This window comes from Narcine bancroftii, chromosome 6 (assembly GCF_036971445.1).
Source record: "Narcine bancroftii isolate sNarBan1 chromosome 6, sNarBan1.hap1, whole genome shotgun sequence".
Taxonomy (NCBI): domain Eukaryota; kingdom Metazoa; phylum Chordata; class Chondrichthyes; order Torpediniformes; family Narcinidae; genus Narcine; species Narcine bancroftii.
In genome coordinates this window covers 123,102,625-123,119,562 of record NC_091474.1, presented here as the reverse complement: position 1 = coordinate 123,119,562, position 16,938 = coordinate 123,102,625, and the positions used below count along the sequence as shown (strand labels likewise).

The 16,938-nt window shown below is 39.6% G+C and overlaps 1 protein-coding gene across 1 annotated transcript in view; it reads right to left on the bottom strand.

Annotated features, from left to right (window-relative positions):
• Positions 1-16,938, bottom strand: part of LOC138736409 (transient receptor potential cation channel subfamily V member 5-like) — a 109,104-nt gene that overhangs the window by 69,661 nt on the left and 22,505 nt on the right. The window contains exons 4-5 of the mRNA XM_069885894.1: positions 4,394-4,544; positions 2,863-3,024 (exon numbers count right to left, since the gene is read on the bottom strand). Coding sequence (XP_069741995.1) covers positions 2,863-3,024; positions 4,394-4,544 — 313 coding nt within the window. The remainder of the gene's footprint in view (positions 1-2,862; positions 3,025-4,393; positions 4,545-16,938) is intronic.

The window sequence follows — 16,938 nt, the reverse complement described above, 5'->3', positions numbered from 1 at the left end:
CGAAGATGATGAGCTAGATGCAGTTTCTACTCCCAAAAACATGGCAGAAAAAAGAAAGAAAATTATCATTTTCAAAGTAAATGGGAGGAAGAGTTCTTTTTTACTACTGTGAAAGAAAACTGTGTGTGTTTCATTTGTTGCGGGGCGACTGTGGCAATGGCAAAGCGGCACAATGTGGAGAAACACTTCAGTACGTGTCACAAAAGCTACCATGCTAACTACTGTAAGGTAAAACATCATGAGATGGGAATGTGTAGGGAGTTACCCTGTACAGGGCAGTAACAAGAAGGGGAGGTGTCCTTGTACTCCTGTTAGGTAAAACATCATGAGATGGGACCGGAGAAGGAGTCACCCAGTACTAAGGAGTAACAGAATGCATCCTTGTACTTACAAGATAAGAGAGACATTGATGGATTGAGAGGCAGGAAGCTAGCAGGGAAAGGATAGCAACAGTTTTAGTCATTGGACAAGTAATGATATGATGATGTTCTAAGCATGTATCCAAGGGTATAAAAAATCACCATTTTGCTGATAACGGCAGAATGCATTCTCCGACTAACTTTGTTAGTCGCAAGTGTTACAATCTGGTAATAAAGAACAAAGAACCCTGATTTCGACTCAGTCTGGTGTTTGTCTCACTCATTCATGAACAAAGCAGACCTAACACTACCCACCGGGCAGCGCACTATGGGCAGAAAAAGCCCGTGACTTAAAGGTAGCTTTGGGCAAACAGCAATCTTTTTCCACGAGGCCGGTGAAAAACTCCCGAAAAACAACCAAAGCCTCATTCAGAGCTACACATTTTTTGACAAAGAAGAAGGTGGCATTTTCAGACGGGGAGGTTTTCAAAGAAGCAATGATGATAATCATTCTGTTTAAAGACGAGAAGAATGGAGCCGATGTCATATCCACTCTCTCCAATGTCCAACTGAGAGAAAGTACGATGGTTAGAAGAGTTTCAGCTATGTCCAAAAACTTGGTATATGCACAGCAGCTATGAAGGTTGCCAGTCTGTTTGGTTCAACCTATCTCTGTGAATCAGCGTTTTCTGACATGAACTTCATCAAGAACGAACACAGAACAGGCCTCACTGATGCACATCTGCAAGACTCACTCAGTGTTGCAGTGTCAAGTTACACCCCAGATTACAGTACACTGGTGAGCAGCGTGCAATGTCAGGCTTCCCACTCACAGACAAAAAGATACCAGATGTTGTCAGTGGCAACATGGCAGTGCCATAGCAAAGTTAAATTCTGTTGGAGTTGATAAGTTTTTATATTAAATTACCCATCTTTTAATGTTTATTTTTACTGACTCCAACAAATTCAAATATTGAAAAATTGTGACAAATGTGTTCAAAAAGTGTGACAGATATGATGATTTTGTTAAAAATGCTGCAGATTTGGTGATTGGTACAAAATGTGATGAGATTTATTTAAAAATCTGAAAGAGTTGATTTTTGTTAAATCTTACATAATTGATAACTTGTATAAACATGATACATAGTTCATGATTTGTTAAAAATAGTTAGAGTTAGTGGCTCGTAGAAAAGGGACGTGATGATTTCCTATGAAATGTTGCAAAAGTGATCATTTGAAAATGAAACAGTTGCAGAGATTAATGGAAATAAAGTGTTGCATGTTGAAACATATCTGTTTCCTACCTTGTTAAATCATTGTTAATAATTATTGTGAGGAATCATTAACATGATCAGTGTCTTCACATATCATTAATAATAATATATAATTAAAGGTAAACCATGCAACTTTGTTATTTCAGAAGTGTGTACTAAACTGGTAGCTCTTCGTATTACTCAGTACCCTTGAAGTAGTTCACAGTTTCAAAAAAGTTGGTGACTCCTGCAATAGAATTTGGATATAAGGGCAAATCTGATGAAAATGACAAAGCCATGGATCTGTAATCTACCAACAAGGTTCAGGACTGAGTGTCACAGTTAGCATAGTAGTGAGCACAACGCTATTGCAGGACCAGCAACCTGGGTTTGAATCCACTGCTGTCTGGAAGGAGTTTGTACATTCTCCCTGGGTCTCCTCCAGGAGCTCCAGTTTCATCCCAACCTTCAAAATGTACCAGGTCATAAGTTAATTGGGGTATTTGGGTGGCATAGGCTCATGGGCCAGAAGGACCTGTCATGGTTCTGTATGTCTAAATTTTTTTAAATTAAATTATCCTCACAGTTCTATTGATGTACCAGTTCCAATAATGTCACCAGGCTGTAAATGTGGAATATTAGCTCTATTTTTGCTTGCCTTCTCAGTGATCTTATTTTTATTGTGCTAAAAGAGTTGGGATTTTATTTTATTCTCATGTGAGGTAGCCATTTGTGTCAGGATCAGTATTTAATGCCAAAACCTCATTGTCTTACAGAAAACAGTGTTGGGAACAAACTTTAAGGACATTGCAAGGGTTGTTGGATAAGAAATTCCAGGATTTTAAACCAACAATAATGAAGTATCACCAAATATTTCCAGGTCTGGATGGACCATGATTGGTCAGTAATTCAGAGAATCCATCTCATTGATTACAATAGGAGGAATTATTCCCCTAGGAACCTACATTAGAAATTAGGTGAATGATGAGTTCATTTGTTTGGGTGTTGTTAGGTTCAAATTTAATAACAAATTTTGGCCCAAAAAACGTTTTCCTTCATTTTAAGTTGGCTTTAAGGATGTATCTGTCATTGTGGAATGTAAGAATTCAGGTTTAATTTTACATCTAAAATTCTACATCCTATTACATGACTAAACATTTATATTCTTCTATCAAACAATTTATGATATAAATGATACATATTTTAATTGATCCATATTTTTACTAATAAAATTAATAATCAAAACATACCATATTCAGCTGCTAGGAAAAGTGGTGTCCTTAATTGAAAATCTCGAGATTGAATATTGGCACCATGTTGGCACAGATACAATAAAGTTCTGGTTGCATTGTGCTTTGCAGCATGATGTATTGCTGATTGCCCATCCCCTAACGTTTTCTCATCAATATGAACTGGGAAATAAAGGCAAATGAGAAACAATTCATATATTGTTCAGTAATGAAAGAATTTACTCAAGCTAGTACTTTGAACTAAAAGAAATATTCTGCACCAATTATGTTTGGTCACCAGGTCTAGATTACATACTGTCAGATATTGGTTAACTCTGTGAAAAATAGGGAATTAATCTGACATTTAATTTGTTACGATGCAGCACTGATAATAATTATTTTCTCTTAATCATTTTTATTATAACATGGGTCCACAAATCAATTTTTTTTTCAGAGGGGCAACATTTTGACATAATTTAATAATGTTTTTATAAATCTTTTCCTTCTAAGGGTATTTTACATCTGTCTACTGCATTCCTTCTTTCTGACATTTCACTTATAGGGAGAATTCTTATTTAGTTCTTCAACAATTGTGTTGGACAGTAAGAAACTCAAAACAGTGAACTGTTAAGTTAATCATGAGATAAGGATAGTGGAAAGAGAGAAATGAGATTTCTTTGTTTTTTGCTATGTGCTTGAAGGAATGGAGGTGGACACTTTTGTGAGACTGTTCTTACAACCAGCATTTTGTGAAATAGTCATACTCAGAGCCAGAACATAGGAATGTTCCCAGGCTGCCACGGGGGTGATAAAGCAATAAGGCAATTAAGCCTTTTAGCCTTGGACCAGAGCCAATTAAATATGACACAGTAAAGGCCAGGTGACTGTTAGCCAATGAAATCAAATAACAACAGTTGAGCTAATAAAGAACAGTACAAGAATGGAGAATTTGGGGAAAGGAGCAGTGGAAAATGGAGACCAACCATCATGGAAGTGATTTACCCCATGTAAGAAATGTAGAGATTTCATTAGGATCAAGAGAAACATCTGGCGAGCAAAGACAACTATTCCCGGGTAATACCTTTTCTATTTGATTTTTGGGAAAGTCAGAAAAACCTTGGTGGGTATGAAAACTGGTACTTAGTTTTATATGAATTGCTTGCTGTTGTTGTGAACGGAATCAATAAAGGTAATTGTTAGATTAATACTGATTTTCTCTGTGTTGTTGAGGGTAAAAAATCAACAATAGTGGAAATTGGGAAAACTAACATACTGAAAAATACACTAGGATGTGAACCTCATAACTGAAAACAGGGAAGAGGGAAATGACCAGTGTAGATGAAAAATAGAACAAATTAGTCAAATAAAAATTATTCACCAAAAGGCTGCATTAATGCATAATAGTGAGGGTTGGTCATGTCAATGGTGGAAAGTTAAGGAATTCAAGTTGTTTGTATTGACCACAAATTCAAACCCAAAATTATAATATTAAAAGGACAAAGCCATCCCTTTGGAAACTGAATGAAACCACTGTTAATTTTATTTGTCTTACCATTTTTTTTCAATAACAACACAACGGCATCCAAATTATTCATAGCAGCTGCAATGTGGAGTGCTGTTCGTCCTTGATAGTCACCTTGATTGACATTAAAATTCTTTGTGGACAGCAAAGCTATTAACTCACTATCACCTTTAAGAGCAGCCTGAAAGAACAAAAGAGAAGGAGCATGCCACGTGATACCTCATGGCTGTTCTCTTACACCAGCAAAATTTTTCTGTACTAATTCCATAACTTTCACTTCTCTTAACATTCAAAAATCTATCAATATCTGCCTTGAATATTCTCAAATGGCAGAGCAAAGAGTTCAGAGTCTCTCTCTATAGGGTGAAGAAATCTTCTTTAATCTTACCCCTGAATGACCAACTACTTTATCTTAAGGCTCTTCAATGGTTTAGGTACCCCGGTGAGGGGATACATCATCGCTACATCTACTTTGTCATGCTCAAAAGAATTTTATCTATTTAATTGAGATCACCACTCATTATCACTTTTCTGGGGCAATTCTGCCATCAGAAGAATCAATCTGGTGAACCTTTATTGCACTGTCTCTCTGGAATTATGTCCTTCTTTTGGTTAGGAGACAGGACCTTTAATCAAACAACTTTCAATTGAATGGAATGAAACTCGAAAGTCAGCAGACACAGTGATTGTAGTCAAACATGTAAATGCTAGAGGAATTCAGCCATTCTCACAGTGGCTTAGGCAAGGGTGTCAAACTCAAATTCACGGAGCGCCAAAATTAAAAACTTGGACTAAGTCGAGGGCCGAACTAAATATTTATTGAAAATTTTCAACAACATCTGCATGTTTTCTCTTCTTTCAACATATGTAATGTTAAACTTTAGGATATAACTTTAGGAGGATAATGTTACAGGTCAGGAGTAGGTAGTTCAAGTTCACCCTTTGCTTGACCTGAGGGAAACATATTTGGTCCCTGTGGAGATGTAGTCAGCATTCACAGGCTGTGTCCATTTTGGCCTGCATCAGGACTCAGCATTTCCTGCTCACTCCTCAGGCTCTAGGCCTCTATTCACCCTCGACCCACCATCCCTCTACCTGACCAGTCCTTTACCCAACCTCTACTCACCCCTCACTCCACTCGGTCTGCCTCTACCCACCCCATCCTATACACGCCCCTCTACTGCCTCTCCCCTCAACCTGTTCCTCCCTCTACCCGTCTCTCACCCTCTAATCACCCTTCCCCTACTTGCCCTGCCCCTCCCCTTTTACCTCTTCCCTATCCACCCCTCCTTCTACTCATCCCTCCCTCTAACTGCCCCTCGCACCACCATAACTTCCCCTGCCCATTACTCCTCACCTACACCCTCTGCCCACCCCTGCTTACCCTCCCACTCAGGCCCAGCGCACTGCCGATCAGCCTTTGCGGACAGCCACCATCTCTCTCTTCACATGCAGGGCCGAACCTGGGGTCCGCGTGGGTGCAAGCGCTGAAGGCCGTGGCGACTGGGAGAAGTACGCTCGCGCTGTGGAAGGGCTGTCCGATGCCAGTCGCGCGGGGCTCGCACTGCCCGGTGGCCGTGCGCAGCCAGCCATGCCCGTCGCGCCGACGAGAAATCACAGGCGCTCACCAATCCGCCGCACCGCTCGACAGGTGGGAGAAGTGACTGGTTGTGCGGGGAGGCTTCCAACCGGCTTGCCGGCTGATGACATCGACAGACTTCTCGTGTTACAATTTCTCGTGTTACAATGGGGAAGGATGTGCAATGAAGGGGGAGGATGGTGGGGGTGACATTACCAAAAAACAGCATCGGCGAGCCACCTCTAATACATTTTTGAAATGATCTTGCGGGCCAAATAGAATTATATCGCGGGCCAAATTTGGCCCGCGGGCCAGAGTTTGACATGTGTGGGCTTAGGCATCACCTGTTTTTTTCACTCATACCTTGAAGGGCTCAAGCCTGAAAAATCAGTAATATATCTTAACCTTCTATGGCCACTGTGAGTCCAACTGAGTTCCTCCAGCACTTCTGTGATTTAAATAACTTTCAACTAACTACATTTGATGCCTCACCAAAATAAACACAATATTATGTTTAAAAAGATCTTCTTTCTTCTTGCTTATTCTCAAATGATGGGAGTTACCTCATGATTTTCAGTTTAAGCCTTTAATCTGAGATTTTTTTTGTACATCACACTTTATCGTCCATAGATTTGATCAAATTTGTATCACTACACATATTCTGAATGTAAATTAACTGCTCTGATCCATCCTACATAAATGGTGTAATTCTGTATGAGAGTTTTGAAAACTAGAAAGCTAACATTTACTGCTGTCACTCATATTGTTTTAGTAAAAATCAGAACTAAAAATATTACTGTGCATAGCTGCCTTTCAAATACATGGGAATGGGGGTGGGAGGAGGGTATGCCAGTCACATAAAATACTGGTTGGATGAGAATTGCTAAAAGAAAATCACACGTTAGTATTATAGGCAAAAACTTCTAAATAAATTGCTGAACTATGTGATTTCCTTACTCTTTTAGTGTCTTAAAAAGCAATTCTATACTTTGTCAAACAATATTAATATAAAATATAGCAAAACTAAATCAAATGGATGACTGTGGTGACCATCATATGAAATGTCAATTCGTGAATGGTCCATCTTAATGATATCTTTCCAATAGCTGGGTGATTGAAACTGTGCATGGTACTATTAAATGTATACTTTTTCTCAGGCATTTTTGACCTATAGCTGGGTAACCAAAATTGCACACACTAATAAAAGTATGACTTTTTTCCTGATGTCTAGTGCTTTAACTATATTATTTGCAAAATAGTAAAATTGAACAAGGGATTACAATACAGACACTACTCTCAGTATATTTTTTCCATACATGAATACCATCTTGATATAGGTATTTCCTGAAAGAAGTAAAATCATCAAAGTTCTTGAGATGAAACTATTTTTTGGGTATGATAATAAAGGTTAGGATGATCTAATAATTTTAAAAACACCCATACAACAGGCCTGTGATACATGCCTCCCTAAAGCAGGCTGAGATAATCACAGAATCTTAATTTGGGGAAGAAGCAAGAGTGACTCATTATTCTCCATTCACTTGACCAAACACACAGGAATACCTTGAGTTAGTGAAACTCATGCCAGACCATGTCTTGGTGGTTCAGACAAACTTGATGAGCTTGTTGGTCTCATCACTAGCTGAAGCCTATCTGAGACACAAATTCAGCAACCAAGCATTTAAAACCAATCTCACTTTTTAAATTTTAAATTTTCTTTGAATGGAATTGAGGAATAGTCATAAGGGATTTCTTCCATTCTCTTAATTCTTCTATAATTGTTCCATAATTCTTACCTCGATCCCTTATCATAAATTCTTACCTTGTCCCTTATTATATCCAATTAACACTTTTTGTTCCTCCCCCATTGTTTGAATTCTGAGACTTCCTGCATCTGGCTTATTCAGCTTATTATTTGAAGAAGGTCTCAGGCCTGAAACGTTGGCAATATATCTTTGTCCCCTATAGATGCTGCAAAACCAGCTGAATTCCTCCAGCATTTCAGAGTGTTTTTATTACAATTACAGGGTCTGCAGACTTTTATGTTTCACTTTCTTCCATTCCAGAACAATTAACAAAACCAACCTGGTACTGTCCACCATCTTTCCCAAATCATTGCAACTTGCAACAATCCACCCTATTTACACTGTATTTATGAAAATAGAAAAAATTATCTTCTAATTTAAGGTGAAGAAAAAAAATTGTTAAAAGCACAAACAAGTCTACCATTTTGGATATTGTTGAGGGGAGGTGGAGGGCTACCCAGCACAAGCCACGGTGATCAGGTCTCTGGCACAGAGTCTGGACCTGCGGCTAAGAGGCTAAGAGGCAAGCAGTAGTGCTAGGGGATTCTGCAGTTAGGCAGACAGATCAAGTATCCTGGATGGTATGTTGCCTCCCTGGTGGTAAGGTCCAAGATATCTCAAATCGAGTTCTCATCATTCTCCGGAGGGAGGGTGAGCAGCCAGATGTCATGGTCCATATAGGGACCAATGATGTGGATAGGAAAGGTGAGGAAGATTTGTAAAGAGAGTTCAGGTAGTTAGGCGGTAGGTTGAAGGACAGGGCTTCCAGGATTGTGATCTCAGGACTGCTGCCTATGCGACACGCTAGTGAGATTAGAAATAGGATAATGCAGCTTAACATGTGGCTAAAGACATGATACAGGAGGGAGGGCTTCAGGTTTCTGGATCATTGGGCTCTCTTCCAGGGAAGGTGGGGCCAGTTCTGATGGGACAGTTTGCATCTGAACTGGAGAGGGACTAATATCCTTGCAGGAAGGTTTGCTAATGCTTCTCCAGTGGGTTTAAACTAGATTTTCAGTGTATTTGAACCAGAGCGCCAGAGCAGATAGAGAAGTGGAAGAGGGAAAAAATATGTGAAAATTGCATGTACCATTAGAAGTCAACAGGTTGTATGTGGTGGAAATTTCCTAAAGAGCAACTATTTCAATGCAAGGAATATTGTAGGAAAGGCAGACGAGCTTAGAGCCAATGGCTAATTAACCATTAGGTTAAGAAAGCTGAAACCTAGGGACCCAGAAAGTAAGGGGGCCTGATGCATTGTGGTCTGATTAAACAATGAGGTTCATTATTCTCCTTCTTCTTTTGTATTTGTTTGATTTCATTAAAAATTGCAGGTATCCTCCCAGCAGATGAAAAGTTCTGGGCAAGTGAGTTAGCCGGGTATTTCTTTTCTGTTGTGCTAATAAAATCAAGATGTCTCAACTATTTATAAAGTAGCAGAAATGGACAACATTGTTGCAGGTGGGAGAAGACCACACATATATACAGGAGCACTGGAGGAATGGTGTGCCGTAGCCACAGTGCTGCAGGAACCCAGTAGGTCATTTGTGGCCCTTCCTCTACACCCAAGGACACAGCGGGTTTCTGTGGTCGCCCACCAGGCCTGATTGGCATTGTGACCTCTCCTGCCCAGTGGGACAGGGGACAGGGATCTCTCCCTTCTGAGCAGGACAGAGGATGGTGACCTCTCTCTTCCCAGCGGGATGAATGAATGGCATCTTCTTCCTGCCCAGTGGGATGGGGCCAGGGCCTGGGGAACAGCGACCTCTCCCTGCTCAGCAGGACGAGACCATGGAATGGCTATTTCTCCCTGACCATCAGAACAGGGGGACAGGAACAGTGGATGGCAACCTCGTCCTGCCCAGCAGGATGGGGATGAGCCCACTGCTTTAAGATTTTGATGAAATTGGCAAGGCCAGCAAAAAAAGTTTGTACATTAAATTAATTGTTGGATTTATATAATACAGTGGGACCCTGTTATAACGCAATGGTTCAGGTCCAAAAAAAATCAGATCGTGAAAAAAGCGGGGTCATGCTAAATTGGCATCTCGAAAACAGTGTTTTCAAAAAAAATTAAGAATATGTATAATACCTGTATTGGCAATCATCTTTTTTATTTCTTTCAATCATCATTTTATTTCATTGCCTGAACGCAGCAGGTCACTGATGGTGAGCAAAATCCAAAAGGCTCCTTAGCTAGAGGATTTTTATGTGGTCCACATCCTGGGTGTCCAGCCAATGTAGGCTCACCTCAAGGTACTCAATGCCTTCAGACACTTTCGGGGGTGTGGGTGAAGGCTCCTCATTATCATCCTCCTGTGGTTCAGGAACCCATGTTATAGTAACGTTTTGAATGATCTCAGAGTCTGTCAGATGTTTATATGCTGGGCAGGGTACTTCTGGTGAAAATCCTCTTTGCTAATTTGAAACAACCTCTGTTCCTCACCCTCCTCTTCACCTGTGAAGCTGTAGAATTCTTGCTTATCATCATCTTCATCTTCCTTGGTGGATATTCGTGATGAAAAGGTTGGACCCAAGCCTTTCTCCCAGCATTTTTCTGCACACGAGGAGTTGACTGCTGCCCAGCCCATCCCACCTAAGTGGCAAACTTCTTTAACATTCATGCTTTTCAGATAGTCTTCCAGCCTTGTTGATTCATCTCCAATTCTACGAATTAATTCACGCCTGTAATTCTGATCTTGGGGCTGGATCTTAGATATAGTATTCTTTGGGAGATAAGAAACTCGGATCTTTCCATAGGTTGGCAGCTGGCAGGTGGGCAGGACAGTTGTCAAACAAAAGGAGAGATTTGAGTTCTAGCTTTTGCTGACACAAATAAGCAGGGACAGAAGTTATGTAAAACCAATCCTCAAAGATGTCACTGGTCATCCAAGTATTGTTGCTATGTGTGTACTTGAACAGTAACGACTTCATCTTGACATGGTGGAAATAGCAGAGCGACCAAAATTTGCCAATCATGAGTGGTTTTAACTTATGTGTCCCAGTCTTCTTAACACAAAAGAACAATGTCACATGATCTTTGTGTTGTTTGAACCCCTTATGTTGATGGGCATCATCTTGTAGCAGAGGCCTGTTTTGTCACAGTAATACACTTGTCCTTCTAAGAGAGTTATTAGTTTGCTGGCTGCAGCACTGTTGGCTGACAAATTTCTCCAGACACTAACACTTGAGAAATCCCATGACAGCTTTTAAACCAGTCTAGCCATCTATTGCTAGCTTTGAACTACTCTCACAACCTTGTGTTTCCTGCAGCTCTCTGCTACCTCTCTACAGATTTTCTCATTCAATTCTCATTGATCACTATGTGGTCTCATAAGGTTGTGAGATTTCTCCAGTGATCAGCTGGTCAAACTTCTCAACTTGAGCTTTGAGAATAGGCCTGGAAATTGGAAGGCCGTCTGAGCAGGCTTGAATGAACCATTCATACAGGGAGTCATAGAGGCTGGCATCTTTGGCTGTTTTCATGCATTTGGTCTTCAGTCCCGTTGTTTCCTCAACTTTACAAAGCAACATGCGTAACCAGCCATGAAATGTTGATTCAGGTATGTCGAGATCGCATCAAACTTGGGTTTGACTTTTATTCTTGATTGTGTCAAGTGCATGAAGCTTAACTTTCATTGAAAAATATTTTTCTTCTAATGGTGTATTCCATTTTGATCTGAAAACAATTTCAATTCTGGAAAAAAGGGAAAAAAAGGGTCCTCTGGCCGATTACATTTCATCCAGGTTCGCATTAAATCGGGGTTCCATTGTATTAAGCTAAATCAATGATTTCTTTTCAAATAATACATCCAAAGGTGATAGCAATTGTTTGAACTTTAATATGTCTATGTTTTTAATCATCATAGTATTCTGATTTTCCATAATCAAGTTTTATTAATAAATGAAACCTAATTCTTTCCTTCATTGCAGGGATATTTGATCTATTATTTGGGCAACAGTTGTAGAAAACGTGTAATGTGTAAATTGTTTAAAATTAAATCTCAGCAAAACGAAAGGGAGAAGCCAAACTCATATTTGTAAATTGAGTTGTAAAATCACAATGCTGGAGGAACTCAGCAAATCTCATAGTGTCCATAGGAGGTAAGGATGCATTACTGACATTTGGACCTGAGCCCTTCTTCAAGATATCTTTACCTCCTGTGGATGTTGAGTTCCTCCAGCATTTCTATGTTTTACCACAGCCAGCATCAGACAAAGGGTGGGGGCCGTGGGCAGGGGGGCGAGGTCGGTGAGGCCTTACTAAAGCTCAGCCTAGGTCCTGGGTGGTAGTTAATCCGCCACTGCTTAGAGCATGGATTGGCACGTGGAATTATGATATTGTGGCCATTAATGAAACCTGGTTTCAGGAGGGGCAGACTGGCAGCTCAATGTTCTGTGCTTTTGTTGCTTTAAACGCAATAGAACAGGCGGATGAAAGCAAGAGAAGTGGCATTGCTCATCAGGAAAATATCACAGCTGTGTTCATGCAGGAGAGACCAGAGGGCTCATCTACTGAGGCAATATGAATGGAGCTGAGGAGCAGGAAAGCTATGTCCATTCTCATGGAGTTGTACTATAGACCACACAGTGATCAACGAGAATTGAACGAGCAAATCTGTAGAGAGGTAGCAGAAAGCTGCAGGAAACATAAGGTTGTGAGAGTAGATTTTAACTTTCCACATATTGACTTGAACTCCCATAAATGGACTGGATGGCTTAGAGTTAGTAGGATTAAAGGCAAGGTTAGCAGGCATAGGGAACCTTGATTTTTGTGGGAAATTGGGAGAAGAATAGAGAGATGTATAGCAGATATAGGCAACAGGGAGCAAATCCTCAAATTCTAGTTGATTGAATGCCTTTTCTACATCTAAAGAAATAGTTATGTTTGGATTCAGCCTTGATTTTGCCCTATGTATTATATTGAACTATTGAACGACTGAGACAATTTGAAGAATGTTTTCCTTAAATAGATCCCACCTAATCTGGATGTATTAATTTTCGTAGATCTCACCCAATCTGTTGGCTCCTGCTTTTGCTAGAATTTTATAGTCTGCATTCAGAAGTGATATTGGTCTGTATGCTGAAGTTTTCAATGGGTCTCTACCTTTCTTCAGTAGCACTGTAATTATAGCAGTGGCATCAATACCTTGATCTCCAGACGAAACCTCAAGTGGAGCAGAGTGGTAAAGTACATTAGCTACTACATTGTCTTTTCTGGAAATATGTAGTAGTTTGTGGGGAATTCTGAAATGAATAATAATTGCCATTGTTGTCAAGCTGACCAGGGCTCCGTAACCTTGGAAAATGCAAATATTAAGGGCTTGTGGTTGGTGTACATAGTAAAATCTCTGCCCTCCAAAAAATAACAGGTGTCAAATAGACAAGTAAATGGCCAAAAGCTCCTTATCAAAAGCACTGTATTTCTTCTCTACTTCACAAAGATAGCGGCTGAAGAATGCTAACATTTTCCATTGCCCATTGATGTATTAATGAAGAGTACCTCCCACAGCCTTACTGGAAGCATCTGTAGACAGGGTAGTGGCTGCATTTAAAACTGGGTAGCTGAGCCTAGTGGCATGAGTCAGCAAATCTTTTGTCTTCAAGAAGGCGTTGGTTCCCGCTTCAGTCCAATAGATGGTTCTGGCGTTTCTGGACAGTAAATCGATAAGATACTTCATGATATTGTAGTGAACTGGGATTCTCTAGAAGTGTGCTGAACTGATGACTGGTCCCATCTCCCGGCTCCTCCCCCTGGGGCCTGTATATAACCCTACTTTCCTGCCTAGAACACCTCTAGGAGCCATGTGATGGAGTAGTACCCATTCAGGAAAACCAGCCCTCTCCAGCAAAATAGGAAAAAGGTTAGGAAAAAGCAAAACATAACAAAATATAAGAAATAGAAGATAAAGATACAGAGAAGAGAAAGAAGATGGCTACCAAGAAGGAGAAAGTAAAAACAACTGGAAAAAAAGAAGTAGAAAAGTCGCCGGAGAATAAAGAAGAAGGCCTTACCTGCAGGAAGGAACAGGACGCTGTGGTGGCGAGGAGCGCCCGACCCTCGAGGTCAGTACCTGCCCTGCGGAGTCGCGACCCACCAACCGGTGCACTACAAAAATGGCTCTCGGAGCCAAACAAAAGTGCGCAGTGCACAATCAAATGAGAAAGAGGATACCGGCGGGATGGGGGCTCAGCATAGGAGCGGGCTGTCAGAGAGCGAACAGCTGAGGGATGCACGACACCAGGGCGCTCAGCTGGAGGACAAGGAAGGCAGCAGAAGAGGGAGCGATGAAACAGACGAGGGAGAAAGACAGGGATGACCGACAAGAAGATCAACGTCAGGAAGCACATCAGATGAGCAGCCCAGGAGTGAAGGACCAGCAACAAGAGGCATGACAAAGAGATACAAGCAGCTCATCAGGAAAAACAGAAGAGACACAGTCATAAAGAAGAGAAGAAGACACAAACACAGATACAGACACAGAAGAAGAGGACCAGGATCTTCACAGAGAAATAGAAGGTAAAACTGATGGACAAGGAGCAATAAAATGTAAAACTGATGAACAGAATATAGATAAAATCTTTTTGAAGAACTAATGAGATCAGTAAAGGAATGGTTGTCATTAGAGTTTAATGTAATTAAAAGGAAAATGAAAAGAACAGAAGATAAAATGCAAAGGTTAGAACTGGTAATGACAGAAATAAGGAAAAGAGTAGAGAATGTGGAAGAGTGGAAAACGGCTGTAGAAATTGAAATAAATGACTTAAGAGAAAAATTGGAAGAAAGTGACAAAAAAATTAAAGAGACACAAGAGTTATCTCAGAAAATTGATATGTTGGAAAATTATAGTAGGCGAAACAACATAAAAGTGGGCTTGAAGGAGGGTGAAGAAGGCACAGACATGAAGGAATTTATAAAAGGATGGATCCCAAAGTTCCAAGGAATGACAGAAATGCAGAAAGAAATGGAATTAGAAAAGGCATTAGCTCCGAAACCACAGACTCATCAAAAACCAAGATCCATCTTGGAGATACACGACAAGAGAAGATATATTGGAATGGGCAAGGAATAAAATTAAAAAAGATAGTAAACCATTGGAATACAAAGGTCAAAAAATATTTTTTACCCAGACATAAGTTTTGAACTCTTAAACAGGAGGAAAGAGTTTAATACAGCAAAATCTATTTTATGGAAAAAAGGTTACAAATTCATATTAAGACATCCAGCGTGCTTAAAATATTTATACCCGGGGAGCAAAACAGACTGTTCTTGGATCCAGACAAAGCGCAAGAATTTGCAGAACGTTTGCAGGACAGGAGAAGAGATGAAGAAATGTAACAAAAATGAAGAATGGTGATAAAGTATATATAAAGATGTAAAAACAATGTATATATAAAGAACTAAAGAGAGAAAAGAGAAGGGAAGGGAGGGAGTTAGGGAAAAAATAGAAGAGAGAGAGCTTTGTTAAATGTGTTTTTTAAAAAAAGTGTTTTCTGGAGAGGGCTGGGTAGAGGGGGAATAACCGTCACTGCAAAATCAGTTGACGCTGCAAACAAGATCACAATCCAAATGAAAAGGGGGAGTTGTGGTTGCCCAGCAAGAGATATGGAGCAACTCAGAGAGGGGGGGAAACATTTGGGGTTAAGGTGTTAGTGGATGTGGGAACTGCGGGGGTACTTTATGTCTTAAATGTGTTGTCGTACATTAAGCGTAATAAGAGAAAACTAAGAGATGAAAATGGGGAAAAGGGGGATGGAGGTGGCAAAGAGGTGGAAAAGAGGTTATGCAAGATATAAGATGGCCATGTTGAACTATATGACTATAAACATTAATGGAATACATAACCAAATTAAAAGGAAGAGGCTACTAAATTTTTTTTTTAATTTTTTATTTTTCACACAATAAACCATGCTGACCAAAATACATACAGACATTTTTCTCTTGAATATATACAATTTCATTTCCTCCCCTTTTTCCCCCTCCCTTCCCTCCCTCCCTCTCCCCCCTTCCCATTTATTCAAAGTTCAATCTATAAGATACATTAAATCCATTAAACAATGTCGTCACTTAATAAAATAAACAAGAAATTTTTATCTTTTGCTTTTATATACTGAGTCAGTTCATTTCGTTGTCTTCTCCCTCTGTCATTTTACATGGTGGAGGTTCATGGTAGGATTTCTCTATTGTATTTCATGTATGGTTCCCATATTTGTTCGAATATTGTGATGTTATTTCTTAAATTATATGTTATTTTTTCTAATGGAATACATTTATTTATTTCTATGTACCATTGTTGTATTCTCAAGTTGTCTTCTAATTTCCAGGTTGACATAATACATTTTTTTGCTCCAGCTAGGGCTACTAAATTTATTGAAGAAGTAAAAAATAGATATAGCATTTGTTCAAGAAACGCATCTAATTGAACCGGAACTTAAACTAAAGAGAGACTGGGTAGGACACGTAACAGCAGCATCCTATAATTCAAAAGCTAGAGGTGTAGCCATACTAGTTAACAAAACTGTACCAATCAAAATAGAGGCGGAAATAATAGATACAGCAGGGAAGTATGCAATGATAAAGTGTCAGATATACTCAGAATTTTGGAATTTGCTCAATATATATGCACCTAACGAGGAGGATCAAAAGTTTATGCAGGATATTTTTTTGAAGATTGCAGACACACAAGGAAATAAATTGATAGGAGGGGATTTTAACCTTAATTTGGATCCAATGTTGGATAAAACTGCACAAAAGACAAGTAAAAAGAATAAAGTAGCCAAATTTATGGTTAAATCAATCTAGCAAATGAAACTTATGGATATATGGAGGAGGCAACACCCAAGAGAGAAGGAATTTTCATATTATTCGAGTAGGCACAAAACTTATTCAAGAATTGATATATTTTTATTGTCGGCCCATATTCAAGGGAGAGTTAGGAAAACTGAGTATAAAGCTAGACTACTATCAGATCATTCACTCCTATTATTAGCAATAGGACTGGAGGACATCCCACCAAGAACATATAGATGAAGATTAAACTCCATGCTACTTAAAAGACAGGAATTTAGGGAGTTTATTGAACGCCAAATTAAAACATATTTTGAAATAAACACAGGATAAGTGAAAGATAAATTTATATTATGGGAAGCAATGAAAGCCTTCATTAGAGGGCAGATAATAAGTTATGTGA